Source organism: Eutrigla gurnardus (assembly GCF_963514095.1).
Source record: "Eutrigla gurnardus genome assembly, chromosome: 4".
NCBI classification, from domain to species: Eukaryota; Metazoa; Chordata; class Actinopteri; order Perciformes; family Triglidae; genus Eutrigla; species Eutrigla gurnardus.
Genome location: NC_139918.1, coordinates 12,740,953 through 12,760,563, shown reverse-complemented (window position 1 = coordinate 12,760,563; position 19,611 = coordinate 12,740,953). Strand labels below are relative to the sequence as shown.

At 40.3% G+C, this 19,611-nt stretch overlaps 1 protein-coding gene across 1 annotated transcript in view; it reads right to left on the bottom strand.

Annotated features, from left to right (window-relative positions):
* Positions 1-3,177: 3,177 nt before the first annotated feature.
* The window catches only part of LOC311012355 (receptor-type tyrosine-protein phosphatase N2-like), a 228,559-nt gene continuing 212,125 nt past the window's right edge, over positions 3,178-19,611 (bottom strand). The window contains exons 20-23 of the mRNA XM_084007783.1: positions 18,064-18,117; positions 14,725-14,789; positions 8,565-8,638; positions 3,178-6,092 (exon numbers count right to left, since the gene is read on the bottom strand). Coding sequence (XP_083863909.1) covers positions 6,021-6,092; positions 8,565-8,638; positions 14,725-14,789; positions 18,064-18,117 — 265 coding nt within the window. The 3' untranslated portion in view covers positions 3,178-6,020. The remainder of the gene's footprint in view (positions 6,093-8,564; positions 8,639-14,724; positions 14,790-18,063; positions 18,118-19,611) is intronic.

Below are 19,611 nucleotides of genomic sequence, written 5' to 3'. Positions count from 1 at the left end.
CTGGATCTGGTTCCATCTGGCTTCTAGTGTGAAACTGTTAAAACAGTTAGCTTCACCATTCAAGGTTAACTTTACATCTAAATGTTAAAGTCATCTTCGTAGATAATTGCATTAGTAGTTACTGATGCCAACGGAAGCAATGCCGCGATAGCGACCTGTCAGTCACAAGCTAGCCCCGCCCTAAAGCATACCCCGCTTCATGGTTTATTTCACTCCGAATGGACCATAATTTACTATATGAACATCACCCTTCAATGATTTAGGTTAAAAAACAGTAAGTTTGTTACGTAAAATAACTATGCTTGTAACTGGCGTTAATTGAGTCTGGAAGTTACGTAACAAATGACTAAACAAGTCAACATTGACTTGGTTTCTCCTGGGTGAAAGTCCTGTGTTTACATTGGTGTGAGTTAAAAGCCTGGTGCGGCTCATACAGATGCTAAATGGTGCTTCGTGTATTAGTATCAGGCACAGCTGACCAAGCTAGGACTCTGATAGGAGTCTGCTAGTGCTGGAAGAGATTTCACAGCTGTGTTTTTATGACTGAGTTTCATTTTATGTTCAGTAAACCTTCAGATAAATAATCAGTTAAATCAAATCTGTGTGTGTGTGTGTGTGTGTGTGTGCGTGTTGGTGAGGTGCCATTCACAGTGAAACGTTGACATTTCAGAGATGATGAGTCACGCTGTCTACAATGCCGTCTATTGATCAATGTATAGTCAACGAATATCCAACAGTGTGCGTACGCTCCTTGCAAACTAATGTAAGAAAGGGAACAACATCATTTTGAACCGCCATTGTGAAACTGAAGGCGTCTCGTTTGGGGACAAAACTGCATCATCTGTGAAGTGCAATAAGCCTTTTCGGATGTCTTCCCGCTGCAAGAATAACAATGGCCCATTAGCAGCCCCGGCAGTGACACAGCGATAGCTACTTCCTGTATTTCTTTTATTTTTACAAATAGCAGGAGATGATTTTGAACTGCACGCTGACACGACTAACAATGAATAACTAACAATATTTTATTTAAAGTGGTGTGGGGACTGACAGCCATAGTGCTCAAAAACCAGAACCAAAAAGTATATGCATGGCTAGTCTTTCACACCCATGTCAAATTCCCATTGAAAGATTTAGCACACTGTAAATTATTGAAACTTCTTGTAGTTTACTTGTATAGTACCTGTTTTTGCAAAACTCCAATGGAGTTGTTTAAACAGACTTTGTGGCCTCATGTGAACAGAATCTAAGAGCCCAAAATGTGAACATTTCCAGGCTAACTCTTTAAGGCGTGTGTCTGAAATCTATCCTTAGACCAGCCACTATGGGTTTGCATATAAAACGGTGGAAAGTAGCGTCCGTGTGCAGCTCTGTGCGAAAACACAATACAAGACACTCCAAATCTACTCATATGACTCATCATTGAAGAAAGCAGCATCTCGCTGAATCGATTTCCCTGCTTCCTTCTCTCTAAGTCTCTCTACTGGCAGGCCACACAAGCTTATGTACTGAGAGCTTTTTCCCCACAATCAATACCAAAGCTGATGTTTCACCTGAATAAGCCCTCTAAAAATGCTATTCATCCACTCGGCTGCATCTAAAAAGACGCCGGTTGAATAACAATGTCAAGCTGGTGTGGTACCTGTGTGTATAAAAAGGAGACATTGCATTCTGGCCAATAAAAGCTTTCATGGAGCTGAGCAGACAGCCCTTAAAGAATCTGATAATTATATCAAAAACCATTTACCTGCTTTAAAGCCTTTTCACACCATTAGTGAGATGTGCATGTTTAGTTAGTCCAAAAAACTGTAAACACGAAGGTGTATCAAATTATTTTCACATCTGACGGAAATAGAACTGGACCCGGTGTGCATGCATAATCCTGCACCGCATTTTCAGATCATGCTGGTGAGAAAGGCTTTTACTTTCAGGGTCAGGTTGTACCTGCTGGCTCACTGTCATGGTGACTGGGACACTGGAATATAACCAGTGGCTGATTCAGGCTGTCTGAGGGGCAGGGGCAAAAAAGACTAAAAAAGGGCACCATGTAGTGGGACACCAGCATGCATGTTTTATCTAGCATGGAGCACCAAAGAGGGCTCTTGATCATGTTTTCCCCACTGGAAGGGCATCCAAGAAGGCACTTAATCTGCTCTTATCTACTGTAGGGGAATCCAAGAAGGCATGTCATCATGTTTTCTCCACTAGAAAAGCACCCTAAAGAACACTCCATCACGTTTTCCTCACTGGAAGGCACCCCAGATGGTGGTTTATTATGTTTTATCTTCCATATGGGCGTCCAAGATGGCACTTTTGCTACATTTTCAGTCACTAGTGAACAGAATGGAGCCATTGTTAATGTTATTACCTACACCTGTTCTTTAATTCTTACTGTCACAAGTCGACATGTCTCCTGGGAATAATCAGATGACAACATGATTGGGGCTGCCTCACTACTCCAATCCTGGAGAATTCAAACTAATTTGACAGCTATAGTATGTGTAGTATGATTTAGTGTATGGTTCAGTCTCATCCTTGTGTCCAGACAAAATTAACAAAGAAAATGGAATACCTACAGAAGAGATTAAAGAGACATGTGTTATACTTCCATGGTTTTGAATCCTAAATGCTTAAGTTACTGAATGCAAAAATGCCATGGATCTGTATTTGTCAATGTATGTTAGGAGTCCCCCCCCCACACTCAACTGTTAAGCAGGGCCTGTTTTTGAATTTGAACAGATTGTTACAGATTGAATATTCAATATGCATGAATTTGGAATATAGAGTGCACAGTTTTGTAAGCAAGCTGGAGCAACACAGACCCACTGCCTTCTGTTTTTCATGTTCACTGTGTGCTCTGTACATTTTAAAATCCAATACAAATTATTTGGCAATTCTTTTCATTTTCATTTTTCAGGTTGACAAGACCAAAATGTGACCCTGAAAGCTCGGCTTGGTTTGTATCCAACCATGAATTGTGTGAAGCCTGCCATTACACTCTCAGTAGAGAGGTTGTGGATGTATTAAGTGGCACCTCTCCTTTAAAAGCAGAGTGATGCTGAAGGTTAGAGTCGCCGTGTGTTCGGTTTTCTATAAAACAGGTTTTTGTTCAAGCACAAGTTATATGAACAATGGTTAAAAAGAAAAAAAAAAAACATTCAAGTCAGGAGTGCATTACGATACTGCTTCGACAATGAGACTTTATTCACAATGTGTTTACACCAATAGAACAAAATATCTTCTGTTGTTTTTTGAGGTTTATGTACAGAGTTTTAATGCAACAGACCAGCCATCTATTGATACTTAATGGTGTGTGCGTGAAAGATATATCAGCATTAGGGAACATGACCTACTGTGCATCATCACTGCAAGAAAAACAAAAAGTTTTAACAATTTTAGCATTGACTCGCATTAAAACTAGCCAGTAGAATCAGATCATTTCAATTATTTTACTGCAGTTTCACATATTTCCAATGTAATTAACATACATGATGGTATCTTTAAAAAGGCAGAAAGCTTTTATCCTATTCCACATTAAACAAGCTGCTGTAAGGAGCATTTCTAGCAGCACGCGTCACTGTCATGATGAAAATTGGAGTCGATTCCAACAAAGCAGCTTGCAGCAGTGTTACATCATATCGATACTGCGCCACCTTTCAACTTGCTTTAACCATGATCTGCACAGTCGAGAGACGATAATCCTTGGCTTCATTTTTAAGTTCCTCGGAGTTCCTTGTGCAATACATAGTCTGGAATAAAGTGAACACGTTTACTTGAAGAGTTTGCTCAGACTGTCTTGAGGCCACAGAAAAGTATATCACACTGCTGAATAAATAGCCATGCACTAGTAGCAGAGTGTATGCAAGCATTACTATTGGCCACTCAAATCAGACGGGACAAATCAAACTAGAAACTGATTGACAGGATATTCAAAACGGTTTATACAGTGTGAGTACATTGAAAGTAGTCAATTTAAGGTTGATTGTACACCAACTATGAGCTGGTTCCCCAAAGGCATCTTTAGATGATGGATGTATTCACCCCCAACTGGGTTACTTTACCCAAAAATCAATCGTATTATTTCTGGAATTTATGGGTAAAAACATCTCAGAGGCCAACTCCTCCATATTTGGAAACCAATCAAAAGTAAATAATCTCTGGGCTGATGCTCATGTTTGAAAGGTCATCAATGTATCTGTATTTGACAATAAAGGCTACATATGAATAACGACAAACTCATTGAAGCCTTTAACTCTACAGTGTGAAACTTAAATCAACCAAGAACAAAAAAGCACCAATGGATACAGATTGTAGCTTGTCATTGCATGATTACGGACCACACTGGTGTTTTTCACTCCCGAAAATACAAATCAGGTGTAATGACTGTTGACAATCTATGAATGCGTTTCATATTTTTATTAATATTCTAGGCAGCCATTTGTTTCCATTTACTCCCATACAATATGAGCAGCCTCTCCTACATATAATGAGAGAGATTCTCGTTCAGGTTCAATCATTTGTGCATGGTAATGTGATTTTAAGTGAAGACTGCTTTGAAAAGGCCGCACAATAATGATTCCGCTGATAGATTTTTATCCTTGAAATAAATGAATGGAAATAAATGGCTTCCTGGAATATAGGTAAAAATGAGAACCACAGGAGAAAGAGCAAATTACAAGTGGCTGGAAGTAAATGGGTTAAAACATGCAAAAACAATCAGCGGTATGGTCCTTTAATGCTGCTCCATTTTTATACAACAATAAAATGCAGTCAGTTTCAAGATGCTTTTGGGAAAACCAGCTGACGAGTGTCAACACAAACTACTTTTCAATGCAATACAGGTTCAGCTACTGTACATGTACAAATCATCCATTAATGCTACATAGAAGAACTGCTATTCAGAAGCAAGCCTATCCTCCATCATCATATAACTTCTAGTCAGAAATACTTTATTTTGCAATGGCTTCATTCCAGCATTCAAATAGTGTTTGATTTAAGACGGTCAAAAACTCAGATTCTTAAAGGCTGCATGCTGTTCTGTGTTTGTCTTCATTAAGCAACAGCACGGCAAACCTTTGATCCACAGGTTCATCCGCTGGAATAAGGCCATTTTAAAATTGAGCGCTTAGTTTCGCCGTGGCAGGACGCATTTAAGTCCATCTACTGTGTTTTCATTAAGGCAGACAGGAGTGTAACTTCACTGACAAGCTACACGTATTGGTCGTCCACGAGAGATAACGATTCAGGTTGAAGAAACACAATATTGCTTCTACTAGGATAATAAGAATCACACATTGAAAAAATATATATATATATATCCATGTAATTTCACCTCACATCCAGTACCGGCATCTTTTTTCTCTCTCTCACAATAAGTGGAGAATTGCAGATGTTCAATGGAGTTGCCACGAATTTTGGAAACAACGCGCTGTTGGCAGGTTTTCATCAAAAGAAATCTTGAACGGGATATGAGTTGCACTGTGACACTGTAGCATACCGCATGATAACAGATCAGAAAGCATGGCTCTATAAATCAGACACAAATACCATTTTTGTGATACACACATGATGATCAAACATCACACACACACACACACACACACACCCAAAACAAAGACCAATCAAACAGAAGCTCTGATAAATATACTATGGAAACATTTTATCAATCTATGAAACTGTGTTTCAATGACACTTTGGAAAACAGGCTGCATGGATCGTTACAATAGAAGGAAGGTCTATCTATGTACAGGACTGGTTCAACGGTTTACTGGCACAATTTTACTCAGATGGAAGGAGAGGGGGAGGGGACGTGAGGGGAAAGGAGGTGGGATGGAAGAGGAGAGGAAAAAAACTGATGGGAAAAGAGGAGACGGAAGGATTAGACAAAAAAGGCAGAGGGGACGAGTGAAAGGAGACAGAAACAGGGAAGAACATGAAGTTAATGGGGAGAGGAAATATAAGGACAGTCCTCCAGATGAGACAGAAGAGGAGGAAGGAGGTCCATCAGAGGGAGGTGCTCCTTCCTACTGTGGAAGAGCTTTCAGAATGGCGTTCACCTCCTCCGCGACGGCCGTCAACGCAAACTCAAATTGATCCTGTGGGAAGACGGAGAAAGGAGAATAAAAGAGAGGAAGGAAATGAAAGGTAGTGAAACACACAAACAACAGCCTGGAGAGGATAAATTTGATTTCACTGATACGTGCTGCCTTTGGCCAGATGATGAAGCTGCTAAAAAACTTTGGCTGGTTAACAAAGTCCTACAAAGCCTGATTTTGCCCCCAGCACTAGTGTCAGCTTGACTTACTCACTAAAATCTGTGAAAGGTGAACTCTTATCGATCCAGAGGAGAGAAGCTCTGAGCTGCTGAAACAAACCATGTGTGTTAATCTGCCTCCACTTCTCAGGTTCTCATTTCTGATTCCTCAGCCAGCCTCCTCTGCATGTATTTGTTGGATGGAAATTATTTTGATTTACAGTTGAAGATGTGTAATTATATATATAAGGTTTTCTCAAAAAATATGCTTGAATATTCAAGCAGTAAAGGACGGTGTTACTTTGAGCAAAGATGTAAAAGCGGCTTTATTAAGTTCTGCATTGAAAATCCTTTGTAACTTGAAGCTTATAATTCATTTTGGAATATTTGATTCATTAGAACAGTTACACATTCAGTTTACTGTGTCATCACAAAGGGCCCAAACAACATCGTCCCTCATCATAAACTGGAATGATATCTGAGTGCTGAGGTTTGGAGGAGGGGGATCGATGTGTGAAGGGACTCAGCCAGAGAGCGCCGTGACAGCCGTTTGCCGAGGAAACATGGTTTAATAAAGCCTGGGTCGATACACCGATGTTCTACACACACCTCCGCTTTCCTTTCCCATTATGTTCACCGGCCAGCCAGCCGGTTTCCAGGCCGGTGTCACCCTGCCAACAGCGTGACCAACAATGACTCGGGTGGTTTTCGGCAAACCTCTGAGGCCATGTATACGTGTGAGTTGTGTTTGTGGTATAAATGGTGTATTAATGGTCACTGTTATGGGGATAGCATACCAACAAATGTATTCTATTTATTGTTTACAAACTTTCTTATTTCTTCTTCTTTTATTTTCTTATTTATATAATCCATACTTTTACATCTATTTCTATGTAAATACATGGTGATAGATGCAAGAACACTGAGTCCAATCACTTGTTGCACCATATTGCGGCTCCACCTGCTGCTGTGATGCTGCTCCGCATTGACTGCTTTGGTCAAATTTCAAAATTAAAAAAAAAAAAAAAAAAAAAAACTCCATGGAACTCTATTTCCATTTCAAACACTTTTCAGTTCAGAACTTGTGATAGTGCTGCCCTGGGAGCAGCTTTTAGCACAGATTATCACCACTCGTTTGAATTCTTTACATATTCCTCTGTGACCTGAGCAGACCGGACTACAATCCCTGTCCAGTTCCCTTTCTGACATCCATTGATCTTGCCTGATGCAGACGAACGACCCTGTAAAAACGGCAATGTCACAAAGGGGCTCGGAGAACACCGGCCAACGTTCAATGTTCACATCAAAGGAAGCTTTAAACAGTGGTGTGATTTATCGTTCGAGAGGCCATACTGTGACGGGCAGGTCGCGGGTTTGATTCCCAGCTTGTATCAACGCCAGGAAGAATGACAAGATGACGTTTGTGACTTTGTGGAGACCATCCTTCAAACTGAACTTTCTTTCCCGAACTCTCCTGCCAGACGTGTGTCTCGGCTCAACGATGTGATGTGTCATCTTTCATTAAGCAGCTTAAAATGATCTTTGCTTATGTTTGTATGCCAAAGCAAAAAGAAGCCATTGGGGTTTGGGAAGTTATTGATGCCACTTATAGAAGGCGGGGAAGTACGGCCTGCGGCTGGCTGCCATGCGTCATCTATGGAAAGCTCTATTAATTCTGCAGTGATATGCGGCAAACTGAAACTTGTGACTTTGACTCTGGACGTGTTTGTTACAAAGAATTTCTTCTGATCTGAAACAGATGAACTCGCCTCCTGGCTGCCATTTATATTTAGATGTTTATGTGTGATTGTTTTACTTCAGCAGCACAGACAGTAAGATGAGTGAAGAGGACACAAAGCTTACAACTCTTTACAACTGTGACAACAACTTGCATTATGATACATTCAAGCTCTACTCAGTAAAATATTATTTGCTGAAGGTAAATCATGTTTTCATCATGTGTTCAAATATATTTTTGGGGGAGAATGTGTTCACAGCAATATGAAATAGATATTTGTGGGAATTATGGCCTGTATCACCAGTTCTAAACAGCTTAAAATATGTAATTAAATCTACTACTGCCAAGATTATTTGTTGGTGAGAGAGATTTTTTTTTTTTTTCTGATTCGGTTTTGATGAATCATATGTGGATTTCTGACCTTTGCCATCTTTTCTGTTAGACGACTGTGAATGTGTGTAAATTAACGAACCACACTCAGCGGACTATTTGAAAAGTCAAAATAACATTGTGTTTTTGCGGTGTCTCATATGTCGCCACTAAACCCTTATTTTCAGGTGCAGGTGTGTGCGTTACCTTGGTCTGAACCATTCCCGGCCTCTGGTCCCGCAGGTGCTCCAGAGTCGCTGCAATGTCAATCTCCTTGGCACCTGTCACACACAAACACACGTAGAAAACATGGTGTTGGATTGGGTTCAAAGCGCAGCCAAGATAATCCAGCTAACATCTGTCAATCTGCTGTTTTATACCCGCTCCCTTTAGAACAGCACAAGGCGATTACATTCATCCTCTTTGCACAATCGAACACACAAACAAGCAGCTAGGTGGTGGTGTTTTATTGTCGGGATGAAAAAAGATAAAGGAAAAAGAAACGGTTGGAGAGGACTTTGTAAAGGAAATCACAGGCCCTCATGTGGTTTTCTAAAAGAAACTGAGCTGATCCCTCGTCAGCCTTTGATAGTCGTCCTGTAGCCTTTCAGCTCGGGAGGGTCGCCCACCAAAGGTCTGTCAGCCCCGGCCAAGTCCTGACATGCCTGTGTGTTTCTGTGTGCTGGTCCCAGTTTACTTGCCAGTCAGCCAGTCAACGTGCCAGACAGGCAAGCTGTAAGACCAAAACACAGACACCTCCCAGACCGAACAGCACCGTGGTAGTGAACTGTCAATCACAAGGAAGCCCCGCCCTAAAACATAGCATACGGTCTATTTGACTCCAAATTTTACTAAATTAACATAATGTTGAATTGATTTTTACTGAGATAATAAATCAAGTGAGAAGTAGGGTCATTTTTTCATCGACTTCTATATAATCTGAGACTTCTTTTTGCAGCCAGAGGAGTCGCCCCCTGATGGCCAGCAGAGAGAATGCAGGTTTAGGAGATTGGTGAATTGTCTTGTTTTTCAGAACCCGAAGTTGCCACCTGGTCAAGTTGAGTCTCAACCTTTTGGAAGAATTTACTTTATTTAAAAGCAAATTGTTGTTTTTCTTTTCAAAGCAATGTTTGCAATGTTTTCTACAATATTTAGGCTGTGTTGCCCGCAACTGTTTTATTCATTTTTCACCTTTTAAAGAATTTACCAACCCTTTGAGGTTTTTTTGTTTTTAGATCTGAAGAGAAGTTCAAGTCTTTAAGAAGTTTATCTGCAGTTTAGTCCAAGTCAAGGCTCAAGCCTGACTCTAGTCCAGCTCTCAAGTCCACTGTTTCAGCATCAATAACCAAGCAGTTTATTCATATATTTGGCATTTATTATAAATCATCAATATTAAACATATATCTTTATTGCTAAATATGTTGGCAGAACTGCAAAAAATGAAATAATTAAAAGGTGTTTCAGGACCAAAACAAACATTAAATGTTTGAAATAAGGCTCTTTAAGTCTAGAAAATATTTAAGTCCATTTCGGTTTTTATTAATGATTCTCATTCATAAAGATACAATCATCAGTAAAATGTACCACAAAATGACTTTCACCTCTTTCAGTAACTGTAAAATATTCTGTCTCAGTATATTAAATTAGTGCAAAAATGATTATTTTATAGGTTTCTCTGCAGAAAAGCATGATTCGCTGATAAATTGTTATTGAGTCTGTTTTACTGTCTTAATATTAAAGTGTCCAAGAAATAACAGACTCTATGTAATGAGTGAAAGGAGTGTTATAAAAGGAAGGTCGGAAAATACAACCACGAGCCTGTAATGCTTTTAAGAGGGAATAATGAATAACGAAAAAATGGATTTCTGAGATTTAATGCTCTTAATGCACTTGTATAAAAATAATATGTGTGTTTATTTAGTGAACGGCATTTCTGTAAGAAACTGTAAAACTCATTTTCTAACTTCTAATGGCCTTATGTCATCTCATGATGCCATCGGAGCACAGCTAATTGCTACAGGTAGACAACCATCATCTTTAAAAGGAGCAGAGGAACAAAAGAAAGGAAAAAGAGGCGAGCTCAAAGGACAGAGGGGGGAAATAGATGTTAATGTGGAAGGAAGACCAGAAAGAAACAGATGAAGACAGAAATGAGACAAGAGAGGCCGAGGTGGGAGCAACAGTTTCATTCAAAAAGAACAAGAGAACATGCCGTGACACATAATCATTTTCTTTTTTGCCTGCATGAAGAGGAAAATGAATGCTGGTAGAGCTGATCATTCACACCATTTTATTTTTCTGTTTCACAGGTTTTGAGCCTCCTTTTTTTGTCTTTTTACAACACAATAGACTCCTTTCTAGCCAGCAAAGCGCTACTCACTGCTTTAGTTTTCCCTTTTTTATTATCTGGGAGGGGGGAGGCCTTAACAAGCCGAGAGCTATTGTGCAGGTTCTGATAAACTTAAAAAAATCTATTCCTCTTTGCAAAACTCTCCCTTGAAGGAGATGGTGGAGGCATGAAAAAAAGAGGAATGGTAAAAAAAAAACCTCAACTTTCCCTCCTCACTTTGGGGTGGAGGTCAAGGAGGAGGACTGAGGAGGGTGGGAGGGGGGAGGAAAGAAAGATTAAAAAAAAAGAAAGACAGGGCCCTTGAGGAGGCCGCAAAAGACCCCCGAAAGCTGAAGCCGAGGACCTGGCTCACCAGCTGGACCTGGGAAAAAAAAGGCGAAAAGAAACGGAGGGATGCTGAAAAGCTCCAACACTCGATGGGTTTCATTGGATTCTTAAGATGAAGAGAAGAGTAGCGGGTGGTGGAGGTGGTGGAGTGAGGAGGGAGGAGGGGGAGGCAATTGAGAGAGGAGCCTTTTGCAAAAGACGAAGGGAAAACAAAACGTGAGAACCACAGCAACACCTCCTCAACCCTGCAACACCGCCATAATTCTCAAATTTACAATTCATTCCTTGGGAGAAAAAGAGTGAGAATGGAGTGGGGGGAGGGAGGGAGGGTGAGGGAGTGATTTTGTGTCTGGGAGGGAGGAAGAGGAGGAGGGGGTGGTGGGAAGTGTCTTTGATCAGGATGGAGGAAGCCTGCAAACCTGGGGGCCTCTAGCTTCTCAGGACAGACAAAAACCTTCAAAATAAGGGTGGTGCAGAGCTGAGGGCAGCAACAGTGGAGGGAGGAGCAGAGGTGTAATACCACATGATTTGAACTCTAAAAAGACTGAATATTTTAATCTCATCTGCAAATCAAATTATTTTTATAATCATTAGATGCCAACAATTTTAACTAGAAGATAGAATGTTAAGTTGTATTTAGTTTAAGCATCACTTTGAGTAACAATGAGCCCATGAAGAGCTTTAGAAGGAGAAAATAACTCTAAAATAACGATAAGGTTGTCAGGTTTGTTTGGAGCAGGGACGGACTACTGAACAGGCCCAGGGGCCCTGAGGGTTCGGGGGCCCCTAGACTAGAGCCTCTGTTTGAAGTTGTGAAAAAACCACAGAGACACCAAATGACCAAAACAAGACACAAAATAACCACAAAGACACAAAACAACCACAAAGCTGTCTCTTTGAATATGGGGACTACTTTTAGAGAGGGATTTTAAGAAAAGATACCTTTAAGTTGCATTATGGGTAGTATAGTTTTGTTATTTTTTTTTGCTTGCTCCACATTGGAACTAAAAGTCAGGATATTTCAGATTTTGACCATAAAGTAAAAGTCTGTATCGTAGTGTGTTGTATGTGAGTGTTTGTGGGCTATTAGGACCCAACTGATACTGGCTTTTAAAGGCATGACACAGCTTGTTTGTAGCCTATGACTTTACTTTTGGGTGGTTTATATCAAATGGTTTGTAACTAAAATATTTATCAACAATGTAGTAAAACTATAGTTGTCGGTAAATGAAAGTGAAAAGTGAAACATTTCCCGTAACGCCGTGAAATGATAGAAAGTGGCAGCAAACTGACAGGAAAACTATGTCGAGCTCAAATATGTACAAAGTACAGAATGACTTCACCGTCGTCATCATCACTTTGCTGAGCAGATGCCGAAGGCATGAGAGAGCAAATCATAAATAATTCACACTGACGAAAACAAAGCAAACTCCCAAACATAAAGCTTCATGTCATCGCTGTCGGTTGAGATTCTCGTACCTCTTCTGGGGATTTTCATGTTTTAACCTGAAGGATTAAATGTTCCTGCGTGAGCTTTAGCAGATTCCACGAAGCCTCGGGTTTACGAAACCTCTTCAAAGGCAATTAGATAAAGTTGAACACGGGGGGAGCTGTCAAAACTCTAAACAAAGTGCTGTTTCTGTCCATGAAAAGTTTTCTGTCAACATTAACTTTCTATTTCCAAACAGAGATTTCACATGGCGTCAAAGGTGCTGAAATACACTTTGATCCTCACAGTGAAGCTCGCCCCCAACCCTGATCTCGGTCTGATTTCATGAAGCGTTTTCCTGCTAATGAACAGAAATCCCTCATTGACAAAGAGAGTTAACTCTGTTTATTATTTATCATGAGTGCTGCAGCATTTTTACATTTCCTGCAATAATTCAAAACCCAACGGAAAAAAAATTCTATTGGCTTTTTGCCTGCAGCGCTCTATGATTGTGTCCGAGATCACGCACTCATTCACTACTCCCTACTCAATATCCTGTGTAGAGTACTATACACTGAGCTGGCCAGTGGACCGTCCATAATAAAGACCATTAGATTTTTTTGTAATAAATACATATTGTACGCTAATGTGTTGTACTTTAAGTTCCCCTGCTAAACAGTTATGCCTTGTATATGTCTAGGGCTTTTATTGTGAAAGGAAAGAAGGAAAGGAGCGGTATACCCTACTGTTGCATGATGGTATAGCGCTCGCTTAGTGACCATCGGTTGTGCACTCCTAGATGAATTTCTGGATGCTTTGAGTCCATGATATAGGATATAATAATTATCACTAAACATTCAGTCAGCACTACAACATGGCCAACTCACTATATAGTGAACAGTGATTTTGGACGCAGTCTAATTCTTGGAGGACACCATGAAGGCCTGGTCACGGTTCATAGGTGCGTTTGTTTTTATTCACAGAGTAGACGACCAAACTTAAAGATCATCCCGTCCTTAATCCAAGTGGAACCAAACGTAAAACTCCTCCTCCCTTCAGGGGTTACCGGCTAGATAGGTTTTTATTGCAATTTATTTATTTCAAATAAAACAAAAATGAAACCAGTCTAAACTTGGCAACTTTAACATTATTTTCCACACAGATCCTGAACTGGACTGGATGACAAAAAAATAAAAATAAATAAAAAAATGTTGAGAACTTTGTGATTAAAGCAAGTTAAGGATTCAGGGCAGGGGACTAGTGTCCTCTGTGATATGAACAGTTCACATCAGACGGTTCACATCCACCAACTCCCACCCGGCCCCGCCCCTCTCTCTCCCCGGGCCCCGGGTGCTGAGCAGGGGCCCCTGATGCCCGACTGACCCTTTGATGTGGAATTAAAAACCCAGGAGCTCGTTCTGCTACAGCAGCACCACCACCATGGGACACACACACACACACACACACACACACACACACACACACACACACACACACACACTGTGCAAACTGGCATCAGATTATATCTTTAAATTGATTTAGAAATACATTTTTCTCACCTCCAGTCCTTTTCCACAGTCTCTGTTTTACGACTAGTACTTTTATTCATGCAACCCACCGTGATCTACTAACTACAAGCTAACTAGAGACCAATGAAACAAAAAGTCTTGAACGTGCATGGAGCTCCACACTCTGAGGGACTGATACATTAAGCACGGGGTGGTGGCCTGTTGTGGTTGGACAGGTTTTTCAGAAAGCACGGAGACGTGAGAAGAATCCAAATACATGCTGTGTCACTAAGGATTTGTTATCTGTAAATGTAAGTACAAGCCGGAGCTTAAAAACTGACCTAATCACATTAAAGTCACTTGCTCCCAAAAAAGCAATCTGACACTTAATTTAATGTCATGAATTGCCCCTGCCTCATGAAATATTCAGTCCCCTACATAATTACTACACTCTGTTTATTATATCACGCTGTAATTATCATGCACTCCCAATGAGCTTCAAATGCAGAGTCCTGCTGACGCTTCAAAGGAAGTGTTCAAGGTCAACGGTGTTTGATTTTAACAGTTTAAAAGTGGGGACACGCTACTTGACGAAGATTTGGTTTATTAGGGTTTATCTCCCTTTATCTCATCACACCAAGGAAACGTGACATCTCTGCTTTCTTTGGACTCATGATATTTGATGCAACTGTGCAGTTTTTAACGTGGTTATATACTTTCCACAGATGTGAGGGGGGAACAGACAACACCCACCTTTAGCCATCTTGTTGAGGACCATGTCGATCAGGACGTAGGTTCCACTTCTTCCCGCTCCGTCACTGCACGAGAGAGAGAGAGTGAGAAAGGCAAAGTATGAATTAAGTCAAACAGTTTGTCAGATTATTACATCTGTAAATGTGTTTTATTTTAACACTTTTCTTCTGCTCATATCCATCTTTTGGTCATAATACATGTTTTGTTACAGTGTTATCATAAAAATATATATATATAATATATATTATCATGAGAGCTAGATAAAGAAAACAGTGATTTTCAAAGTAAAGTTTGCCATTACCAACAAGACTATGAAACCCTCGGGATACATCATCCATTTTACATAGTTTTATTTCTATAACATAGCAAAATTAATCTACTGCAGTTCACTAAACTATGTTTTAACTGTCAGGACTGTGAATTTGCAGACTGTGTTTCCATTTAGTCTGCAGGTAAATCTGCCCTGTTGAAAAAAAACAACAACAACCAACAAAAAAAAGCTGGATTGGCAATCGTAAAAAAATATTGAATCCGAAGTTGTTTTGCATTTAGCAACTCAGCAAGCAGCTGCAAAATTGCAGGGTAAAGTTCTAAGATCTGAATGACACACACCCACACATTCACTGTAACAATCCCACGTTTATTTTGGTGTGGAGCCTCCAGTGTAAAGCAGGTGTGCAGCAGCCGGAGAGCTTCCATATGTCGAGGTTTGTGAGTCGTCTAATGCTATTTCAAGGGGATAAACCACTTCAAAGGCGTTCAATTATGGAACAGAAAGGCTGAGGATGGTTTTATTTTGGTCAGGAATTAACATCAAAATATAAACCTGTTTAACAGAGACGCTTCATTTTTTTTTTTAAATGGATGGAAAAGCATGTTTCTCTATTCTAAAAGAATATAAATAAACTTATTTTTGCGATTTTTGAGTTTTTGTTCATAAATACAGGTGAAACTCTCTATAACAGAGTGATTGGCTGATGCCTTTAATCAGTTACATCTTTCACATTATGTTTTTTCAGTTTGAAAAAATACATTGATGTGTGAATTAAATATATGAAAAAGCCCCTGGTGTGTAAAGGCCTTTAGAAATATTTTTCTATCCTAGTTTCATTTCAAGTGTTGAAAATTGATGCCCTGCACCCAACCAGTCTATTTCATGGGCTGCTGTGTAAACCAGTTAATGCAAATGTATGTGTGTGTGTGTGTGTGTGTGTGTGTGTGTGTGTGTGTGTGTGTGTGTGGTAGCTGCCATGCGTGCATGCTTCCTGAATATTTAATTTTCACTAAGGTATTGGATATATTCTGCAAACCTAAACTCACACACACACACACACACACACACACACACACACACACACACACACACACACTATACAACTGTATATTTCATCACACCCACTGACAGTAATTGAACGGCACCACCACAGTTTCATAGTGTGTGTGTGTGAGTGTGTGTGTGTGTGTTTTCTAGACAGAAACTACTCTGATCTCAGGTAGATTGTGTGTATCCTCGTGTGTGTGTCATACAGGTTATTACTGCGTGATTAGATCTGTCGTATCGCTGCACCTCGCCAGGATCATTACAAGGCGATCAAAGATATACGTGTGTGTGTGTGTGTGTGTGTGTGTGTCAGCTGAAGCCTGAGGGCTGTGAGTAAACACGTCAAGATGTCTGCTACCTTCTCCCACTCTATTTAAAATGAGCGACAGGGAGCGAAGGAGAGGCAGAGAGAGAGAGGGATGGAAAAGATAAAGATGAAGATAGAAAAAAGAGATTTGAAAGGACAAAAAAAAGAAGACAGAGAGAGAGAGAGAGAGAGAGAGAGAGAGAGAGAGAGAGAGAGAGAGAGAGAGGCGTTCTCGGATTATAGAAGATAATTATAGAATTTCGGCATCGGCACTGCTCGCTCACTTCTCATCCTGATTGCTTCACTCTGCTCTCCGTATACATCGGGCTGATAAATGGCCGCGCACAGTTGGCTTTGACAAACCCGTTTGAAAGCTGTAAGTGGAAGTCTGCAGGATGAATGGGAGTGTGACTCCATCCTTTCATTCATGCTGGCTGGGTTTGGGACTGAGCCCCGATCGGTCGAAGTGAGAACGCTGTTCTGTGCTCAAGGCCCGGTGTCTGCCGGCATTCGAAAAGCCACGAGGCACGATGTGACTCAAAGGTCTCAACTAGCATCTAGACACCACAGGATCTCACACTCCTCATTAAACACAGTGCTGCAGTACATATTCAAAGTAACAGCCATCATCGGAGAACTTGCAAAACAAAGTAGGTTGCTGCTTATTACCCATTAATTACCCTATATCATTAGCCAATTCGCAACAGGTTTGGATACTTCAGAAGTTCCTTTAAACTCTTCTGATGTAGCTGTGAGGAATTCCTGATTACTCAACCTTGGAACCAAAACTTGGGAGTCTGGCAGAAGCGTTTTTCTCACGCTGGCAAAAAACTAAAATAGTTTCAAACAGATGTCTGGGTGTGTGGGGCCTCTTGGAGCCTTTTTAAAGTCAACACCAAACAGTATTGGCTTGCACCAAACTGACTTTTACTTTCATTTCATCAACGACGCACCAAACACCCTTTAATGTCTGGATGAGACCCTCCAGGCTTTCAACTAACTCCAGTGTTAAACTGTGTGTCATCGTGAAAGTCAGCTTGAAAAACACTACTTCTAGCAGGCAGTCTCTAAACCAGAAGACACCATGTTTCTAAACATTTCTTTCACTTGTAAGATTTCTTACGATGATCCAGCTGATGAGAGCTGATGCTGCACAAAGAAAGGTTCCACACTCTGGTGCAGTCTGGCAATTTAGACAAGAAATGTACAGTTTCATCATCCTGGAAGAGCCATTACACCATATTAAATACTCGATCACTTAGTGGAGGAGCGAGCAGACAGACGTAACGGCTATCTTATCTAAGTTATTTTTTCCCCCTCACATCTAATCCAATCAGGAGGATTCCACGAATTAAAAGTGTGTCAGCTTTTCTTTCTGTTAATTATGTCTCACTGGTCTGGAGTCCTCAGGTGGAGGGAATATGCAGATGAGCTAAACTTCTCTTTACTCCTACATATCTCTCAACCACTCTATCTTCCGGACATTTTGTCAAAATTAAATCACAATTTCTGGGCTAATTTTTCATGTTTGTCGTCCACACACACAAGTGACAAGACAGCTTGTGAGAAATTAAACGGTCAGTAAACGGGCACTTTGGATCCTTGTTTGCTCATTATCAACATTAATAATCACATCAGAGAACATACGCTACAAACACATGGAAACGAAGTACAGACTGCATTAGTTACAGTAGAGTTGAATAATACTTGCCTGCAGTGGACTATGATAGGACACGAGCGTCCCCGGTAGCACTTGTTAACTTTTCTGTAAAAAACACAGAACAGAAAAACGAGTTCAGCGTTAACGTCACAGGGACAAACACATACAGCCAATACATCATGTATGGAGGCTTGTAGAATAACAAGCACAAATAATAGCACACCGTTAATGTGTCAACCAGAGACAACATAATGGGTACAAAATGTTAAAGGTGTATCAGGTATCATAACTGGCCAGCAGCGTACAATCAAAAATGAACAAAAATTAATGATCGAGACAGTGATGTTGTTGATGCCGATGTTTCTTAAAACCATAACCGCGATGTCTTTGGAAATGTTTCTTCTTTGGTATTCCTATCAAGAAAGAATGTGATTGTTTTCCTTCCTGTCATTTTTTCCTTCCTTCTTGACTCCAGAAGCTCACGATGGTTTATTAAAACACCACAAGGTTTTACAACGATATAATAACGTTTTTGATGGAAACAACTTACAGCGTGGACCCTGAAATGTTGAAAACAGAGCTTTGCTTACGAGTTCTGAAGCCGTATTTTGCTACTGACAGGTCTTGATGTTGCACAGCTGAAACCCACTCAACACAAATAACATTAATGTGTCAAATAAAGAATAAAAAAAAACATCCCATTGCTTTATTTTAATATTCCACAGCTGACAAAACAGTTTTGCATTCATGTTTCTTTCATATAGGCATAAAGAAGTGAAGAGCTGCCTGTTGAGAATGGCACATCCCTTTTTAAAATTGCGGTTCAAAATTTTGACACATTGTGCATCAAAATGCACGGCAGTCGCCGGATCCACTCAAACATCCAGCTTCTATCTGAGCAAGAAGCCGAGCGCTGTGAGTTTGATCCCAGCTGGAAACCATCTCTGATTCTATTTCATGGTGATAACTCTAAATATTCAACAATATCCTCTAACAATATTCAGCAGGAGCATATTATGTAAAGGCACAGTGTGTGTGTAATCCATAATGCATCACTCAGTCAATGAAAAACCTCAGACCTGCGGTGTTGATGCTTCAGTTTTTCCTTCCCTTGAACTGAAAGTTTCCATGGTCGTTTATGTTTTGCATGAATTTCATGATCATCTTGTGCTTGAAACCTTCTCGTAAGCAGCTTTTCAACATTCCACATGTTATTTAAATGATTTTCTCCTCAGCCAATGCAGCTTTGGACCTTTTTTTCAGTTTAGACAGAATATCTCAAAAACCTAATAAATGTCAATGAAATTTGCTGTAACGTTAGGCCAAGCAGAGAGAAAAAAATAGATCATCCTTTGCACGTAATGACAACGGAGCAAAATCCATCCACTGAGGAAGACCATGAGAAGTTGAAAGGACTAAAATATGTGGGAACCTCAGTTCTAAAAAGTGAAGCCAAATGTAAAGTGCCTTATACTTGCATTCTCTCTGCTGGTCATCAGGGGGCGACTCTTCTGGTTGTAAAAAGAAGTCTGATTGTATAGACGTCTATGAGAAAATGACTTGATTTATTATCTCACTAAACATTGTAAACATGAGTTT